General features: G+C 40.8%; 2 protein-coding genes across 2 annotated transcripts in view; one reads left to right on the top strand and one right to left on the bottom strand.

Moving 5' to 3' along the window:
- Positions 1-11,114, top strand: part of DNAJA2 (DnaJ heat shock protein family (Hsp40) member A2) — an 11,744-nt gene extending 630 nt beyond the window's left edge. The window contains exons 2-9 of the mRNA XM_042027565.1: positions 2,657-2,716; positions 3,689-3,909; positions 5,196-5,276; positions 5,601-5,734; positions 6,942-7,138; positions 8,560-8,704; positions 8,879-9,006; positions 9,510-11,114. Coding sequence (XP_041883499.1) covers positions 2,657-2,716; positions 3,689-3,909; positions 5,196-5,276; positions 5,601-5,734; positions 6,942-7,138; positions 8,560-8,704; positions 8,879-9,006; positions 9,510-9,698 — 1,155 coding nt within the window. The 3' untranslated portion in view covers positions 9,699-11,114. The remainder of the gene's footprint in view (positions 1-2,656; positions 2,717-3,688; positions 3,910-5,195; positions 5,277-5,600; positions 5,735-6,941; positions 7,139-8,559; positions 8,705-8,878; positions 9,007-9,509) is intronic.
- A 740-nt stretch (positions 11,115-11,854) lies between these two features.
- Positions 11,855-18,653, bottom strand: LOC121664324 (borealin-2-like). The gene is made up of 10 exons (XM_042027568.1): positions 18,322-18,653; positions 17,918-18,046; positions 16,955-16,995; positions 16,546-16,606; positions 15,838-15,905; positions 15,021-15,088; positions 14,301-14,339; positions 13,094-13,226; positions 12,790-12,876; positions 11,855-12,030 (listed from the first exon to the last, which is right to left on the bottom strand). Exons 1-10 carry the CDS (start codon positions 18,479-18,481, stop codon positions 11,983-11,985), a joined length of 834 nt encoding a protein of 277 aa, XP_041883502.1. The 5' UTR covers positions 18,482-18,653; the 3' UTR covers positions 11,855-11,982.
- Between the last annotated feature and the right edge of the window lie 1,223 nt (positions 18,654-19,876).

Raw genomic sequence — 19,876 nt, forward strand, 5'->3', positions numbered from 1 at the left:
ATGGGCCGAGGTGGGTGCGGGGGGCAGCCCGCGGGCGGCGGGGCCGCGGCCTGCGGTGCGGGCGCGGCGCGGTGCCCGGTAGGCCGCGCCCGGGCGGTCGGGAGAGGCCGCGGGCAGGGCAAGAGCCCGGCGGGAGGAGGGGGCGGTGAGGCCCGGCCGCACTCGCCGCGTCCCTGTCCCGGCGCGTCCCGCGTGGGCTCCGGGCGCGGGCGGGATGCGGCTCGTCCCGCCCCCGCGGCACCGCGCCGTGCGCGCCCGCAAGGGCTTTTTGGGGGGGAGAATCCCTGCGGGTGGATCCTCACCGGTGCCATTGTCTGCCCCACGTGCAGGCCTTGGGAGGATTCGGTTTCGCTTATAGATGCGATTCCTTCCAGGCCGAAAGCGCCAAGGCGAGGTAAACAAAGAGGGGAGGCGAAAACTTGGAGCCAGGTCGTCACTATAGCAATTTTAGTATAGAGCACTTTTTTCTGGTTTTTTTTTTTTTTGGTTTTTTTTTTTTTTTTTTTTTTTGGGGGGGGGGGGGGTTGGGATTTTTTTGTGTAGGCCTTAATGACCGTTTACACGTGAGGGAGGAGAATGAACCAGACGGTTCACTAGCAGTGGCTTCCGCGGGTGGGTGGTGCTGGCACCAACAACTGCGCCTTACCCGTCATGCACGCGGCAGCCTAATTTGTGCAGGGATAGGCAATTGCAGTGTTGAAATTGTGCTGGAGATGGAAGGCAGGCGGTGAGAAGGTTGTGTTTTGTATACAGCACTGTCCACCATAATAATTTATTTTCTTACAGAGTTCGCTTAAAGCTATCTGTGTCCTGTAAGAATGAAAACCAGAGCAGTTTTCTGCTAGGATAGCCTGCACCACCCAGTATTAATTTCCACATATTAGATTAATCATGGAGTGTAAAGTTTCCAACTGTCTGCAACAGCAAGGAGTTAATGTATATATTATTGTCATTGAGAGGTTTCCTGGTTGCTGTAAAATCTGGTATTTTGACCTATATAACAGCATAGAAAAAGTAAAAATGAACCAGTGATATTTTAGTCAAAAGGGGCTGAGAGAACAGGCTTTAACAGTGGCTAAATAAACTTTCACTGAAGTCACATGTGTTGCCAATGTAGACCTTGATTCTGGATCTGGTTCTGATGAAATAAATAGTGGTGGCTTCCTTTAGGGCCATGGGTAGTTGTAAGAGTTGCTCTGGCCTGGAATGCTGTTATCCAAGATGTGAGGGCTTTCTCTTTTTAAAGATCACCATTACAAGCTCCTTTTTTTCCTGATTAGATAATGTTACTTAGGTTATCAGTTTAGGGGTGTTTTGCTTTTTTTCTTAGTTGGATCCCTTAAAATATATGGGGAAAATCCATTATAGCAGAAAATATATGTAACAGAAAATCCATTAACACAGGTTTGTGGAAGATTATGCTTTGTTCCTGATGGGCAGTTTGTTCAGTAAGATGTGTGATTTTTTTTTTTCACTTACTGTGCTTTAGAATATTAGACTTGTAATATCAACACTGTTTTTATTTCATTAGTTCGTTATCATGTCTTGATTGTATGCAAAAGTACAGAGTGCTTCAAGATAAAATCAGTAATGGGAAGCAACTGTATGGATGTAAAAAAAGGAAATTTACTTCTTCAAAAGTTAAATTGTGATTTCTGTAAAGCTTTGTGTGTAAAGCTCTTAACATTGTAGTTCCAAAGAGTTAGTTTAGGTGCTCAGTTATTCAGAAATAAAGTCTTTGAAAAATCCTCTCCAATAACTGATGCTTCAATTTTTTTGCAGTTGCATCGCTGTAGCTTTTTTAAATAGGTGTAATTTGGAAAATAAAATACTGTATACAATGTAATTTGTTAATATCTGTCCCCTGATTGTTTCTGAGGGGTGTTGAGGTGGAGTAGAGGAAGGGTTAAGGTTTTACTGTCATTAACTCCAGTGGTAGGAAAAGTCTCTGCCTGCTGTGTTCTTTGCTTTGATCCTCTCAAGTGTAAGCAGAACAGATGAAGAACCAGTGATGGTCCCGAGTGTCAAAGTGCTGGTCAGAAAAAAGCATACTGGAAAGTCCCTTCTGGGTATTTGTCTGTACTTACTCCTCCTACTGATTTACAACAATGAAGCTGAATAAAAGCAGTGCTGTGTACATTTTTGCACATGTAACTCATATACTCAGCTCAAAGTGAGGTGAACTCTTCTATTAGTGATAGGTAGGAAAGAACGAAGTGATTGTTGTGAGGAGTGGTTGTAGGGTTGAATGGGAAGCTGAGGCAGCCATTTTGTTGTTCCTGTACTGCTGTGATTGAGGGCAAACGGGTTCAAATTTACTGTTGTGGTGTAGGGTTTGAGTGGGTTCTAAAGAGCAAGTCATGTTAATGAAAGTCAAATGGGATTCTCCCTCTAAGTTAATGAGGATAAGAAGGAAAACTAGTTCTAGCTATTGTGCGCCATAGCTGCGTTTAAATACCAGCATAGTTAATTTATGCATGTAGCAATGTCAAAATTTTTTTAGGTCATATCAATGTATGAGTGACTTTGAAACACTATAATATTTTCACTTTGTTTTATTAGATTTTCATTCTTCCTGGGGACACTACTTGAGTTTCTCAGGAAAAAAAAACTAATTAATGGAAATTTAAACTAATTTTCTACCTCTTTCAACTAGGCATACAGAAAACTGGCCAAGGAATACCATCCTGATAAGAATCCAAATGCAGGGGACAAAGTAAGAAAGATTTACTCGTCTTTTTTTTTTAAATGCCTTAAGTTTGCTATTACAGTAGCATCTAAGGAACTGAATACAGGTGTTGGGGGATTGCTGTTCAAGTTGTTCAGAAATACCAGCTGTGAGAGGGAGCCTTGTCTGGTCAACTTTCCCCAGTCTCAAAATCTGCCAGTGTGCCTGGTGACAAAATGCAGCAGTTGGCTGAGTCAAATTGGTTGGGAAGGTAATGCTGAGGAAAAAAACTGCCTCTCATTTGCTGTGATAATGTCAGCTGGCATTGGCACCTATATAGGAATCTGAAAAAGATTGTCAGTTTTTCAAGTTTTTCCAACATGGAAAAATGTATGTGTAGAGGTTCTTAAAACTGCTGCAGCATCAAACAAATTACATGTGTAGGAAGGTTGAATTAGATTTGTTATGCTAGAAGCAATTTTAAAATTGTCAATTAAGTTGACTCAGTTGATTAACAAAATTGAACTTCTGATGGCTGCTTAAGAGGTGAGCAGAGATGACTGTGAAAAGATACTTTTTTGCCATAGAGCCAAATACTGAAATGTATATTCATGTAAGTTACTTGTTAGTGTATTTTAAGTGCCCAACATCTTGAAGTCTTTTCTGTTAGTATGTAACTGTTGGGTATTCTGCCTTTTGGTTTCTGCAGTGCTGTGTAGTTGGTGGTTTTCTTCAGTTGGGTTTTTTTTTATTTGTATGAAATTTGTCTCATGCTAGTAAAGAACAAAGCCAACCAAGTTTTGCAGTAAAATGTCTTATTTTATGGTAAGATGTAACATAACTAAGCCAAAGTCTGACTTTAAAGTCTTGTTAAGAAAATGTTGTGTTAGATTGAGGATGGAAAGGTGTTTTGTTGTGTACCTTCTTAATTGATAGGTGTTCATGCAGGGGGAGAAACTCAAAATGCTGCCTTGAAGTTCTAAATTACCATGTACTGTTTTGACTCTGTTCCTCTTCTAGTTCAAAGAAATAAGCTTTGCCTATGAAGTATTGTCAAATCCCGAGAAACGCGAGTTATATGATAGATATGGAGAGCAGGGGCTCCGAGAAGGGAGTGGAAGCAGTGGAATGGACGATATTTTCTCCCATATCTTTGGTGGTGGATTGTTCAATTTCATGGGTGGCCAGAGTAGAAGTCGCAATGGTAGAAGAAGAGGAGAAGATATGATGCATCCACTCAAGTGAGTACCTTGATGCTGCAACTTGTACTTTGAAGCTTTTCTTCAGTACTTGACTCTGCTGGTTTCTATTCTTGATACACTTCTCAGCTGAGATCCTCTGCAGTCTGCACTACTCTTTAGACCTGCATGTTGTGTGTAGAGCCAGGGGCCAGTCATCTAGAGTTACTTTCCTTGGCTGGTTAATCTAGAGACTACCAAACACTTCGCCAGGTTATTTGAATTACGTACTTTGTTAGCTTTATTTTCTTTGTTTTGCTCCTTAATTATGTTTAGTAGTTCTAAACTGGAAAAGCTGTCAACAGCCAAATATTACTCACTAGGCAGATTCTTGGGAAAGTGGAGGTGCTCTGGAAAGATTTGAATTCGTAGGGCAGTGCCAGCTGGAACTATGGTTGCACCTCATAATTAATGGAAAAGTGTGTGTGGCGGCTTTGGTTTTGGTTTTTTTTGTCAAAGCCATTCTTGAATATCACACCTAACTGTGTTTTGGAGATCCCTTCTTGCAGTCATAGCTGGCTTTTTGCCTGCTGAGCAGATCCGTTTAAGAACTACAGTTAAGCAACATCTTTCCTGTTGTTGGCAAACCGTGCTTAGTGAAATCGTTTAATTTCACATGCTTGCTTACTTTAGTAGCTAATACTGTATGGTATGGTGTTAATAAGCTTTGATTTTGTTGTTATTTGTAAATACTGATGCTAGGCAACCTTTTCTCAATACATTGAGCTGAAATTTCTATCCACTAAGAAACCATTTTAGGAGAAACGCTAAAAAATTAAGTGGCCTTGGGGACATGCTAACCCCTCCCCACTAAACTCCATTGCGTAGAAAGTCCAATACAGTAGTAAGTATTCTATGTGTGTTCTTATGTATTTATGCCATAGATATTGTCTGGACTGTTTACAGAGGTTTGTTTCTCACCTGGCTGGTAGAACTAAAAATAATAATTAGTTATGACTGTATAGTAACACCTAAAATTCTAGATAAGCTTGTTTCCTATTGAGAAACACAACCAATGTGGTTTCTTCTGATTAAATTACAGCTCTTCTCTGAAACTATGTTCAGCTGTACGAGGGTATTTATACATATGGAATTTTTTTTCAGTAACTCTTTGTGAAAGTCAAAATGGTACTTTAAGATCTTATTTTGATAGCAGATGTAGTCTTTTTAGGAATATCTGGGTTTGTTGTTTTTTGGGGTTTTTTTCATTTGTCCTAGGCAAGTATTTTAATTACATGGGGAAACGAAGTTGTTACATGATAACCCAGGAGAAATGCTTTCTTTTGTAGAGTCTCTTTAGAAGATCTGTATAATGGAAAGACAACTAAACTACAACTTAGCAAGAATGTCCTTTGTAGTGCATGTAATGGGTAAGTTTGTTTGTATTTTTGAGGTCTCTGGTTGCTTTGCTGGCAGATAGTGTAATGAAGGATCTCCTGTGTCAGATCTTTATCAGTATTTGACTTACTGGAGCCTGCTTTCAGACCAGCAAATTGTTGAACTTGAATGATGCTGTTGATGGAACTGAACTATTCAAGGGCTTTGTGTGGGGGAAGGGTGGGAGAGCAGAGAACCTAACTGTAATTGGCAGTGCAGTTGGGCATATAGGCATGTTAACCTACTGCTGGAGGGGGTTTCTGGTTGTACCTTTCTGAAGAACTTCCTTTTCATGCAACTGGTGCTTTGTGCTGCAGGCAGGGAGGGAAGGCCGGCTCCGTTCAGAAGTGCAACGCCTGCCGGGGCCGGGGTGTGCGCATCATGATCCGGCAGCTGGCCCCAGGAATGGTGCAGCAGATGCAGTCCGTGTGCTCTGACTGCAATGGAGAAGGTAGGCCAGGCTCTGCTCTGTTACTAAATGTGCTTGCTTGGATCCAGACTCCTGCTTAAATCTCAGGAGGAACTTATCCAGGACAGTTCTGCCCTTACCCAGTCAGCTGCATCTCACTCTGGTGGCAGCATGGAGAAATCATTTCACTCAGAATAGCAGCAAGATTTACAGTGTTTAATGTACTGAAAAGCAGCCTAGAAGCTCAAGCACTAGGGACTGATCATCTTTTAAAATACATAGATGTGAATATTACTTATTGCTATTACTCGTGTTAAAGTAAAAACCTGAGATGTTGCTGGTTTAGGAACTATTTGTCTTTGCATCTCCTGATATCCAAGGACAGTTGTAGGTTAAAAATGGGAACCTGAAGTTGAATTTTTCACTTCTTCAAATTGAGATGATATCTTTGGCTGAATTGGCTCTGTTTGGGGGGAACATGTTCAGCACTTCTTATGATTTCTTTTTAGGCCTTCTGCAGTTGGCAGAGTAGTAACATCACCTTGTGGATGATTTTACTTGTCACAACACTCAAGCTACAAAGAGCTGTATTTTGTGACTTGTCGAAACATTTCATAAATGATGTTGTCTTTAACATTTTATATGCCTAACCTACATATTTTGTAGTTTCAACTGCATCATAATGTTATGCTTTGTTTCACAGAAGGGTGGTCTAAGATGAGAAGCTTAATATTTTAAGCCAAGTGCATCTGCTTGTGGCACTTAGTACTGAAATTTTACAGTCCATGTGCCCTAATACTTTGGTTACTGTGTATAGAGACAAGAGCTCACTGGAAAAATAAAGGTGAGGTAGAATAGAGCATTGAAGCCATTTTGGATTGTCATCCTTCAGTTTGCTGGAAACAGTGTAATTACCTTTGTAGCAGTGAATCTGATGTGACCAGCTCTCTTCCTGGTTTTGTATGCAAGATTCTCTAGTTCTGCTGGCTGCATTTACTCAGTACTGTCTTGTGGGGATATGCTGGGAGATGGGGCAGTCAGGGAATTTTTTTATTATTATTTTCTTTCTACCCTCTGTCCCAGCAAGGGTAAATGAAGCCTGGATTTCCTCTTGTGAGGAATTCATAAAGCAACATCTAAATCACTATTTGAGTTGCAGAAATTCTTCAGCTTGCTTTTAAATAGTTTTTCCTAGGAGCTGGATGCAACTGTGTCAAAATTTCTGAACTCAAAATTTGTCTTTATTTAGGTGAGGTAATTAATGAAAAAGACCGCTGTAAAAAATGTGAAGGGAAGAAGGTGATCAAAGAGGTAAAAATACTTGAAGTCCATGTAGATAAAGGCATGAAACATGGGCAAAGAATTACATTCAGTGGAGAAGCAGACCAGGCTCCAGGTGTGGAACCAGGCGATATTGTCCTTTTACTCCAAGAGAAGGAAAATGAGGTAATGCTTTTGAGTTTATCTTTAAATGCCTTTTATTCCAGTTGTTAATATTTAAGTTATATAGATGGCCATTCATTTAAAGTAATTGATACAGTTGCAGCTCTGGGAGAGCTGGTGAATAGCTTTTAATAGATTTGTAGTGTGTAATGTGGCTTTCATGGTGAGCCAGAAAAACTGGGCAAGTCCTTAGCCAGAGGAAAGGCAGCTTCTGGTGCCTTCTAATGGTAATAAGAGGTAGCTTTCTCAGATAAGCTCAGAGTGACTTTGATACAGTAGATACAGTGAAGAGCCATTCAGGATGTTAACTTTAATCTGCTTTGCTTGTGACACTAACAAAATTTTAAGTGTGGCTTTTTTTCCATGTCTTGTGACATGGCAGGGAACTCCTGATAAAATCCCCAGATTGTGCTTTCTGTGTCTGCTACTGTGGTTCTGGAAATAATACAAAATGGTGATATTGCTGATTCATTTAACAAAACAAACATTATTATTGTATACTGGTTTATTTAGACTTATGTTCACTGTATTCTGGACTATATACACTGCACTTTGGAATTAAATATTGCAATTTATCTTCTTTTAATACTCATGTGGGTCAGAGTTGAGGTGACGGCTCCATTTTTAATTCTGTTGTTAAAAAATGCCAAGTATTGCTATGATGAAATAAGAAATCATTTGTGTGTTGCACTCAAGGAGGGGTTTTCTGTTATGACAGAGTAGCATGGGGTACAAATTTAAACTCCAGTCATATAGTAAGGCTATAATGTTAGTTATCTGCTAATTAGGTACTTTGTAAGCTTTTCAAAGCTGTGTCAAGGACTGCTGATCTGTCAGTCTGTACTTTGTCCTAGTGAGTAAAACTAGACTTTGTGTTCTTAAAATTTCCCTTGAGGTGGGACTCATGGTTCTGCCAGTGGGTAAATTTTAAGATATACTCTGGTTAAGAATCCTGACTTATGTGGCCTAAAGATCACTTCTGACATCTGTCAGCTAAGTGACCAAAGTCCTGCTCTTGGTCAAGGTAGCTAAAGCAGATATGCATGAGGACAAAAGCTGAGAAACAAAGACGTGAAACATACCCCAGTGGGGGGGAAATAGTGTCAAGCTGTTGTCAGTTTTGTTTATAGGTTGCTTGTGTGGAAGATGTTGGGGGTGAAAGCAGTGCTGCTGTACAGGCCTGGTTTAATTTGACCCTTACCTCAGTGTGTGGTGTGGTTTGGCTTATTTTAGATGACACTTGGTCAGGCACAAATTTCCCAAGCATGTTAAGCCATCTGAATTAATAGAATCAAGTTCACTTTATGCAAAGGTTGTTGCTCTGACATTGAATTTTAACGATAAATAATAATGAACTCTCAATAATGAGTCGGTGGAGCTGTGATTACAGTACTTGAAAGGATGTCTCCTATTTTGTTTTCCAGGTGTTCCAGCGGGATGTGAATGATTTGCATATGACACACAAGATTGGACTTGTTGAAGCACTGTGTGGATTTCAGTTCACATTTAAGCACCTTGATGGACGCCAGATTGTGGTTAAATATCCTCCTGGAAAAGTAATTGAACCAGGTAAGCTTGACCTGATAAGGATTTCTTTGTTTATGCTTTTGTAATTCTTCAGCACTTAATCCCACCCTTGTTGTCCTGTTAACTGAACCTAGTCTGAGGAAACAGAACTGTATGGAGAGAGAATGGTTCTGCAGTAGCACTCTCCTGCTTACTTTACTTCTCTTTGGATTCCAGGTTGTGTTCGTGTAGTCAGAGGTGAAGGAATGCCACAATATCGCAATCCTTTTGAGAAGGGGGATCTCTACATTAAATTTGATGTTCAGTTTCCTGAAAATAACTGGATTAGCCCAGAAAAGCTTTCAGTAAGTAGTTTTTCAAGCATAAATTCGGTATCTTACTTGACAGAGTGTGCAGAGAGCCTATGTTGTACCTCATGGGCTTGCTTTCAGTGCTTAAATTTAGACGCTTAAATTTAGTTCTTTTAACCTTTTTTGTGGGCCATGCATTACTTGGAAATACCCCTTGGAATATGAATGCATGGAGGCTGTATTTAAGAGCTGTGCAGATGGTGCATAGATGAGGGCAGGAGGAGAATATTTCTGTTGCTGTGTGATAAGTTTAGAGAGTGCAACTGTATTTACTGATTGCACTTTTGGTTGAAGATACATAGAGCTGTTGGTTTTCTTGAAGTGGTGTCTTCCAGTTGATACAAATACTTTTAAATGACTCTGCAGTTCAGAGCTTTCATCAGCATAGACTTCTAAGCCAAACCTGCTCTTAGAGGTGTCTTGAAGTTGTTGGAAACTGGTCACTTTATTTAGCAGTTGTAGATGGAATACTGAATGCGTTTCTTTCTTTGGGGCAGGAACTTGAAGATCTTCTGCCAGCTAGACCAGAATTTCCCAATGTAATTGGTGATGCAGAAGAGGTAGATCTTCAAGAATTTGATACCACTCGTGGTTCAGGTGGTGGCCAGAGACGTGAAGCTTATAATGATAGTTCTGATGAAGAAAGCAGCCATCATGGACCTGGGGTACAGTGTGCCCACCAGTAAACATTTGTCTAAAAAGTTGCACAAGGATTTTCTTTCAAATTTTGCCTGACTTGTTTTCAACAATCCAGCTGGATTGTATAAGTAATCCAGATGAACCAATGGACATCTATTGCTGTATGTGTAACTTTTAAATTGGTCTATAGTATCTACAGAGTGTAATTTAAACTAACCACAAGCTTACATCTTCATTTTGACTGTGTAGCAGAATAAAGCACTTGAAAGGAAGACGAGACTCCTTTTCACATGGGTTTTAAGTTTGTCCTCGTATCTGTGCTTGATTTTTACCAGTTTTGTGTAGATTTTAAGTTTCATATTTTAAATTCAAATTCTACATTGTAAAGTTTGTGTACAATTTGTCCTGAGGCTTGGTATTTGGCTGCACCTGCATAAGCTGCTACAAGTAGAATCAAGAATTTCATAGCCTGTATCTATCATCTAGATGCATGGTAAATGGGCTTTGCACATAATGGGTTTAGAGCTGACTGGGAACAATGAAAGACTAAATTAGAAGTGGTTGTAAGTTTTTTCTACCATCTTGTGAACGGTTTCTGAAATTAAATAAAAGCAGTTGGTGTATAATATATTTCTTTTGCCTTGTAACTCTTACTTTTCCAGTGGCTTTAACTAGTCTGTGTATGAAGAGACTATGTAGATGATAGATATTTTATAAACACAGGGAGGCTGAAGCTGCTTTAAGACTAGGTGGAGGTTAGATAACAATTGTGTGCCACATTCAAATCTCTTCCTGAAATGAGAGATGACTAAATGGGCACAGGGAAGGCTGCAGCCATGTCCCCTTTGTGTGAAGAAAACACAAGGATATCTGAATTCAGTCTAAAGATAACAACCCCTTAAATGGGGAATGATTAAATTCTGAAGTAATGGTGTCTTTCTCTTAGCCATTGAATCCTATTCAAAGCCTGATTCAGCCTCACTTCCTAGAGAAATGTTTCCAGTTTAAAAAAAAAATTGTTTAACCTGGAAACGTAATAAATGCAGATGGTTTTGTTACTTTTCTAGTAGTTTGCACTTTGGTTTAAGTATGAAGATACTAAGTTCTCCAGCTTTAGTTCTGTTACTTTAATTGGCAAAAATGTCAGAACAAAGCAAAAATGTGACCTGAATTAAGGAACTGTTGTGCATGAACAGTGTTGGGTTGGTAAGCTGCCTCTATAGCAAGGTTTTTCTCCTGTTTAAGTGAGAAAGTTGAAGCTCTACTTTTCTTTACAAATCTGAAGTGTGACTTGTTTAGTTATTTCTCTGATAGTTGTTGACACTTTATTAATGAGGTTGGAGGGGGAAACTCCAAGGGTTTCAATGTGCTTGGGTAGGCATTGGCATTTGAGTGTTGCTGAACATCCTTGTTATAGACTCTAAAAATGAAGCAAAAATAAATACTGTTTGATCTGTATTTCAGTACTGACTTATGATGTGGCATTCTCTAGTGGGTCTTTTATTTTCATTTATTAAAACCTGGGATTGCATTTTGTGAAGCCATGGTTACACACTGATCCTTTTTTCTGACTGATCTCTCCAAGGAGACAGTCTTAACCTGTAATGCTTAAACAATTACACCACCTGTCTTCTGCTTTTAAGTCCTTGCAAAATGCAGAAATACTCTAAACCTTTAATCCCCATTCACATTGTTTTTTTTCAGGAGGAAGAGAGGAAGGGATTCATAGTAACTTTTCAGATAGCTGAAGTGAAGGGGTGGAGGAAGAGCTGATCACTGTAGAGCAGTTCTGCTTCAGTCCTGAGCTGGCATTAATTTAGGCTCCTGCCAGCAGCACCTGATAACAAATTCTAAGAGTCTGTTGTTTTACCTGTCATCTTGCACATTACTGTCATGACATTACTGTCATGTCACAGCACAAGACTGGAAATAAATTTTGTTCCTGTCTTAGATTCATATATGGTACCACATAACTAAAATTAAAGTGTCTTAAGGCTGTTGAAAAATTTAGTACCTTGTACTTCAGTTTATTTGTGAGTTGAATATCAGAGTTAAAATTATTTTCTATATACAGCCTCTTACTCTTCATTTTACTGTGAACTTAGTTAAAATCTAAACTAAGCCTGTTATAAAGAAAAAGTAACATTTTCTTCTGCTTTGGTATCCTTCATAATAAGAACTTAATAAGACACATCACATGATATAAAAGCTTATAAAAACATTTACTGGGCAGTATAGCACTTTATTAAGAAATAATAGACATAATTTAAACACTTTGGAGGCAGCAGGCAAGAGCTGTCACGAATGTTCTGTAGTCACAAGACAGTTCTATTAACTTGGTTTAGGTGTTGCCTTTCCACACAGTACAGTCAGCTCACTCTGAGGGGGGAAAAATTCATTTTAGCTCAAGCTACTCCCAAGAGAACTTGGAAGAAGAAAGAAAGGTCACTACTGTTAAAGCAAGCAGTGAGCACTCCCTACTTTCTGCCTACAGAGGCAGGGCCATGACAAAAAACACAGAACAGCTCCCAGACCTTTAGCTTGACTCAGCTGCAGTGGTCTCAATACCTGCACAACTGTAAACTGGTTAATAACTCTCATGTCTGGATAGATTTCCATTACTTCAAATAATAGCCCAGGTACCCTAATCTTTGGGAGAGTTGGGCAATATGTGCTACAAAGTTCTGTTCCACTTCATTTTGCTTCAAAACCATTAAGGCAGTTCCTGTTCTGCAGCAGAGACTTAACAGGTGAATAGTTCTTACTCAGCAAGGAACACAGAATAATGGATTATAAGAAGAATCAAAACAGCTGTAGCTTTGTCAGCCTTTGTGAATGAGAGGTAAGAGAATGGCAGTTTGCTCATGTGGTAGGAGAGACACCAGAGCACTGCAGACCAGAAGAGTTTAATGTTCCTTTGGTCCTTCAGGCTATCACCAAACTGCACATGCCTGTTTCAGTGTAGTTACTTCTAGATGTGATCCATGTGGAGCAGTTCTTCCCTCCCTCTTCCTCCCGCCAACCAGTTTAGGCTTAAACTCCAAAGAGTTTAAATTTGCATTCATGACTATCTCACATGATAGCCTGGGACCAGGTGTCTGAATACACAGATCTATAAGCCTCCTAGTTCAAGCTTACCACCAAGTTATGAATGTGCTGTACTGTGTCCTGATTTAGGAGTTGCACATCGATATTACAGAGGTCTCCACCAGCTGTACAGAGTGTCTGTATGTGAAGAGAAAAAATTGTAAGATTAAATGATTCTTCTTGCATGCTCAGCTTCTCTGAAAATCATGTACTTCCCTGTACCCTGCAAAATTTTGGCAACCATTTTTCCTTTTGTTTAGCAGCATCTCATTTAGGAACAAGAAAAGCTATCACTATCAGATTATTTGCATTGATCAACTACTGTAAGTTGAAAATGTTAAAAAAAAAAAGATACCTGTCCATCAGCCAGGGGAATGTTTACAAATGGAACAGTTTTATGTTGGGGTACTGATTTACTTCTTTTTAACATGCCTTGAACTCTTCCACTGGCAGGTAAAGTTCTTGAGACAGTCTGTTGTAATCCAGCACTAGAATACAATGAAAATGTTACTCTGAGGTTAACTTCCTATGCTCTGCTGGCAATTTTCAAGCATGAAGCAAATGTAAGTACTAGGAAATACACCTAGGAGAGAGACAGTCCTGTTTAAATTTTTCCAGTTCTGCCAGGAGACTACAGAAATCTAACCATGAGCAGTACTTACAGGTACTGCTGGGTAATGTTTTATGACCCTGCCACTGCAGTGACCGTGTAAGCCTGTGACACAAGATGACATTTTGGCCAACAAGAATATCCAGTCTCCAGTATCAGCAGTGAATGTTTACAGTTTTGGAAAGAGGAAATTTCATGCCTCAGGGCTTAAGATAAGACATGTGCTGTGTCTGTCTACAACAGAGGGAGATATCAACAAATATCAAAGCTGCTACCTCTCAGAGGCACAGGGCATGCCTTATGCCATGCAGAATTCCTAAGTTTTCATTATACAGTTGTTCTTATTCTACTTAAAAAATGTAAGATTTGGGTGTGTTCTGCATGGAAACAAGCCTCTGACATTTATAGCAGGTCAAGGTGAAACAACCACTTACTGGTAATCAATCAGGACCCATTTAAGTTGTTCATCCCCTCACTTCAGCTTGTGCCAAAACCAAACTCTGTAGTGTATGAAGAATGATAATAACTGAAAATATTGACTATTCAAGATGCAGAGAACTGATTATCAGAGTATTTGGTTGGGGGGTTTGTAGGGATTGGTTTATTTTTCTTATAACTTTAGATAGGCGACATTTTAATCAAGGTTGGGTTCTGAGAACAAGTTTGAGATGTAAGCCTGTAAATAGCGAATGAGAATAGAATTTATACTCTATAAATACATTTTTTTTAAACTTAGGACATCAAATCTTGTACCTCCATGAGAATGTAAGTTAACACCCACACCCAAAGCAGAAGGTGTAACTGGTTCCCATCCCCACTATCACATTTAGTGGCAGACCATGAAGATCTGTTACATTTAGAGTAATGATTAATATTTAGATTGATAATAATATAGATATATAATGTCTTGGTTTTGAACAAATTTATTAAGAACAAGCTGAAAACCCCTTACCTTGTAGCTCCCTTTGGAGTGACTTTGAGATTTGTGGCACTGCAATGAAAAGAAAGAGACTTAACATCCTTCTGCAAGCCACAATAGCAGAAGAGTAAACAGACACTAAAAATAGTTACTGGGTTTGTGTTTTGCTGGAGGTTTTATTTTGTTGGTTTATTATTTTTATTTATTTCCTCCTCAACTACTTCTAATGTAGAGTTTTAGCTAGGATGAAGGTAGACAGTCAGTGGATTAGATAATTCTGAAGTGCCCCATGACAGGGATCTAGTGTGAAAAACACATGTGAAAAAGCCCTCCTGAGGTAAACATGACAGTGGGACCTAAAACCATACAAGAACAAAATAGTAATTTCTGTTACTAGGCAAGGGAGGTCTGCAATACCTGAGTTAGGTGTTTATTACAGAACAATTCAGTAGTACTCGAAAAGCAAAGACGCTTTCTTTACAGGCTCTCTTCCAGCAGTATTATTTGGGAATCTGTACTGATCCCCTAAGTTCAGAACTGTGCACCATTCAGTCCCACGCATACCTTCATCAGCTACAGGTGCTTTTTTGTTCAGGTTCACATCACCACAGTGCATCTCAGTCAGGTTATGGAAGAATCCTTATCAGATATATTCCCATTGGGCTCAGATCTCAACTACTTTGTATGAAAATAATTGTGTTCAGCACTCACAAATTCAGGTGAGTTAAATGAGCTACCAAAGATCAGTCTTACCTAGAAAGAGAGTTCAGTTTGCCACTTAAACCAGAGGCCAATGAAACCAGTGACCTGGTTTTGGAAATCTGAAAATTTATAAGACTGCAGTTTAAAAAGATGGCATTTGAAAGCAAGATGATAGATATTTGCAGGAAACAATACTGTAAAAATTCCCTGTTGAAAAAGGGTAGTTAAGCCCCATAGTGCTGTTTTTACATATATATAAAATGTCAAATACGCATTCTAAAAGAAGTTTCATAATGCCAAAACATACTTACTCCTACTGAAGTTCTGTACAGCCAGCCACCTGTCTAATATACACCCTTCCAGCTTTTAAACCCTTTTACAGTAAAAGTCTGTAACTGCACAAAATCTTTTTTGTATTTGTTGTCATCTTGCTACCTCAGTGTCTGGCTGAGGAGCTACACTGCACAGACAGACTGAGATGGTAAAACTAAAACACTTAATTTGGTTCAGAGACAACAATGGACAACCCAGTTCTAGAAAAGCATGGATTAAAACATGAGGTTGATTTAAAAAAAAAAAAGTTTCAATAAAAAATGGTTCTGCAAACCATCATGACTTATTGGCAAGTCAAGAGAGAATGACTATACCAGTACTTGCATGCCTGTTTGAATTAGTCGCTAGAAGTGCAGATATCATATTTCATTATGAAAATAATTTACTGTTTATCCTTGCTTAGCTTCAAATACATTAAATTTAAAACAACTGACTTTTCCAACAGACAGCAGAGCGCTGGCCTGCCTGGTCATGGATCCAACAGCATTCCTGGCAGGTTAGAACTGTTTTTTGAATAAAAACAGAACAAACTTACTTTTTTAGTTATTTTCTTTGCAGAACTATGCTTGGAATCTTCATATTCAACAATTGTCGTTACCTTAACTAGAAAAGCATTAGCAAGACAAGGAAAATAAAAGATCTCATGAAGAGCACAACACACCACTTCAGCCTTGTGTTTGAAGCCTATTTCCCCCTGACAACTATGGACCCCTTCTGCTATCCAAAGTCATTCACCTGGGACACAGGTCAAAGCAAACTGTGTGTGTTCATTACAGACACTGGGACACACAGAACAGTTAAAAGACCCCAGATAATCCCTCAGCCCCCAGACAAAACAGAATTACCACCCAGTGGTAGTCTCCTCCTTATTGCATATTTTGGGATATGAAGAAAAATGGTATTTTTCTTACAAAGCTCAATGGGCAGAATGTCAAGGGGAACCTAAGAAAAGAGGCATGACTCTCCTAGCTGTCCTGCTATACTGTAAAGCCTTAAATCTGTCTTTTCTCACCATTTTCCCTAATAAATACAAAGGACAGAAACTCTTATCCCATGCTTTGAAGTACCTCTACAGTAGCATAGCTCATGATCCTCCGCGCTGAATGTTGGGAGGGTCTGTTATGCACTTTTCCTTCTTGTATTCTTCAGGCTTAACATTCATTTTACAAATGCTCAGTTCAAACCAATTTAAACAAAAAGAAAATGTAAGAACCACAGGCTATATATTAATGAATTGCCTTGCCTTTTTTGCTGTTGGTCCTCACCAGTTTGGGATTTGGCATAGCTTCTAGAGAGCAGTCAGTCTAAAAAAAAATGTTTATCCAACATGGGAAGGTCATCAGATTTTTCCCAGTAAATGCATATTTTGTTACAAAAGGCAGTGAACTAAAAGGGCATGAAAGCAACTGACAGGAAGTGGGATTGGCTAAACACCAGTTTATTTTTTTGGAAACATCTGAATTTCTGCCAGCAGATGACCCTAAAACTACAGGTAATGTTCATAACTGCACCATGGATGGCTGTCTAGTCTTTTCATACCATCTTCTATTTAAACACACAGCCAAATGAAATCGTGTGTCTGAAGTACTTACAGCAGGGAGAGAAGAATTCTGTTCTGTAAACTGTGATAAAATTTGAAAACACACACTTACCACTGCAGCAGCAAGAGCCACTTCCTCCCGCCCTTGCAAATCTGTAACTCAAGAAATTATAACTTATTTAGATACTATTACTTGCACAATTTTTATCTTCAGATTCTTATCTTATGGGCTCAGAAGCTGAACAAGTAATTCAGGATTACAGTGGTTAAATAGGTAACCTTAGGTCAGCATATGTGTTGCATTTGAACAAGATTCCATTCTTTTAGGACAGTCACTCCTACAAAACAACAATGAAAATCTAAGGCCATTTCAGTGTTTAACATTGAAAGAATCCTGAGTGTGGCCACACAGGGTATCCCCTGAATTTGAAGAACCACCACACACACACTGCACTGCAGCTAATGCTCTTAGGCAGAAGTTTCTCAAGAAGGACACCAAAATACATACTCAGGCGTACAGTAAACTCAAGTTCTTCAAGAGTTTCAGGTTTGATCTCTGTGTGGCCCCTACAATTTCCAGCTGCAAGGTAGATTCCAAAAACATCATTTCTCACCAGAATATACATCTGATGCTGAGTGTACACATCTTAAACCTCTGCATCAGTGGGAGTTAAACTTGTTTGCTCATCATCACAGGTAAATGACTAGATGAGAAAGTCTCAGGAGAGTTCAAATTGACAAAGGCAAAATAATCTCTGTGGCTAAAGATCAACAGATTCAGATTAACAAAGATGCCTGTTTTTACACACAAAAAACACTAGGTTTGTAATTACTCCTTGTCTCTTCCGACTTTAAATAAGATTACTTAAGTGCACACGTAACAGTACACTCCAGACTAGTCACCTAATTCTATACCCTGTTACACAGATCAGTCTACTTGAACAAGAGTGCTCAGCGAGCATCTGCAGGGTAACAGAACTGCTGATCTGCTTAAAATACTGAGTGGACAAAGCAAACCTTTTCATGAAAGCCACCGAGTTCCCGGGTTTTCTCCCGAAGCTCCACGAACACTCACCGAGCACCTCTTTCCTTTTCATCTTCCTCACAGCAGCCGGCATCGTCAGCAGCTCCACCGCAAACGCCTTCTCCGCTGTCTGCAAAAGCGAATCGAGCTCTTTCTTCATCTCCTGGATGTGCTCCTTGGCTTTAAAAGAAAACAGGCTTTTATTGCAATGCGTGTTACATGTTTCCAAGTATAAGCACTTCAAGACCGCGCTATAAAAGAAAGTTAAAACAGCGTTTTATCCGGAGAAATCCGAGCCGGGAGTCGGAGCGCCTGGAGCCTCCATCAGCCGCCAACCCCTCCGCGGACGGGGCCGCGGGGCAGGCGGCCCTGCCCGAGGGCGCGACCCCGGCCCGGGGCTCTCCCGGCCCGGAGCCGCCGTTCCCTCCACCCACCCCGGGCAGCCCCGGCCCTACCCTGCTGATCGAAGTCGCTGAGGAAGAGCGCGATGCGCTGGTCCTTCTTCTTCTGGGAGAGGGCGGTGCGCTGGTCCCTGTCCCGGGGCAGAGCCCCGCGGTCCGGCTCCACGCCCGAGTCGCTGCTGCGCCGCCGGCACGGGGCCTTCCCCGGGGCCATGGCCAACACCCGGCCAGAGCCGAGGCGGAACCGCGCCCACAGCGGGGCCGGCCGGACACACCCCCGGGGCGGGCAGGGGGCGGCCCGGGAGCCGCCGGGGCCGGGGACGGGGACGAGCGAACTCCGGCGACCCCGGGCTCTGTCAGAAGGGAGGGAAGGGCGTGAGGGGACGTGGGGGTGGCCTGTGGATGCCCCGTCTCGGAGCTGCCTCAGGCGTGGCCAGAGAGGCACACGGTCGGCACTTGTAGTGACAGGACTAGAAGAAGTGGGTACAAGTTGAAAGGGGGAAAACTGAGGTTAGATAATAGAAATTTTTCACTGTGAGGGTGGACAGACACTGGTACCCAGGGAGGTTTTGGATGCCACAACCCTAGCAGTGCTCCAGGCCAGGCTGGATAAGGCCTTGAGCAACCTGACCTTGTGGGAGCTGTCCCTGCCCATGGCGGGGGGGGTTGGACAAGCTGATCTTCAAGGTCGTTCCAACCCCTCGACATTCTATGATTCTACGATTTTATAATCCTTATGCTCAGACAGGAGCTGGGCAGGCTCACCCGTGCGTACACACACCACACACACACACACACACTCGGCCCTGGTGGCACAAATGAATTGCGCTGTTTTGTTCCCTGTTTGAAGCAGCCGCTGCAGCCCGGGCACACAGGAGCTGCGCTGGAGCCGGTGAGCGTTTCCATCCCCGGGGACTGTGACCGGGGCCGGGGCTGTCCGAGCCTGGGGCAGGCGGTGCTTGTGCTGCCAGGGCTTCCACAGGTGCTGGGAAGCCTCTGTGTTCCATAGCAAGGGCCCTGTTTAGAGCTCGGGTTTGGGTTTAGTTGCTTTACTGCTGTTCAGCATGCAGAACATGCAGGGCTTCAAAGCTAGCAAAGAGAATAACATGCTCTGTCCAGTGCAAATGGTTACAGCTTGTGCAAATTCTGATCAGGTGAATACACGATTTAATGTTCCATGTAATAACATGGAACATTAGAAAGATGTGGCTAAACCAAATATTGAATATATTAAAATATTCAAATCTCTATTGTTAAAAATAGAATTCATTGAAGAAACTTATTATCTTGCATGTATCCAAATAAAAAAATAATACCGGGGTAGGAGTATCTTGGGTTTTGAATAAATTTGACCAAGGAACTGTGTAAAAAGGCACTTAGATAATGTTTTAAAACACTAGTGGTTTTCACATGGTGTATACTGATGCTGCAAGCTCTCTGAAGTGAGTGGCTTTTTCTGTATCATATACATCTGGCACATCTCCTGAGCCAGATGGGACAGACTATGTCACTCAAAAAAAGTTGAAAAAAATCTGATTGACAATTCATAATATAAGCATTTTATATCAGACCACGTTGTTGTTTGTAAAACAAAAAACATTCTCCCCTT

This window comes from Corvus kubaryi, unplaced genomic scaffold (genome assembly GCF_017639235.1).
Source record: "Corvus kubaryi isolate FWS band 111438036 unplaced genomic scaffold, C.kubaryi_AGA036_p1.0 37300, whole genome shotgun sequence".
NCBI classification, from domain to species: domain Eukaryota; kingdom Metazoa; phylum Chordata; class Aves; order Passeriformes; family Corvidae; genus Corvus; species Corvus kubaryi.

Coding starts and splice junctions, on each gene's coding strand:
- LOC121664324 (XM_042027568.1), bottom strand. CDS start 18,481: ATGGCCCCGGGGAAGGCCCCGTGCCGGCGGCGCAGCAGCGACTCGGGC. Junction 16,607..16,954: donor TGGCTCTTGCTGCTGCAGTG/GTAAGTGTGTGT, acceptor ATTTTTTTTTAG/ACTGACTGCTCTCTAGAAGC. Junction 12,031..12,789: donor AGCACATTCATAACTTGGTG/GTAAGCTTGAAC, acceptor TTCCCCCCTCAG/AGTGAGCTGACTGTACTGTG.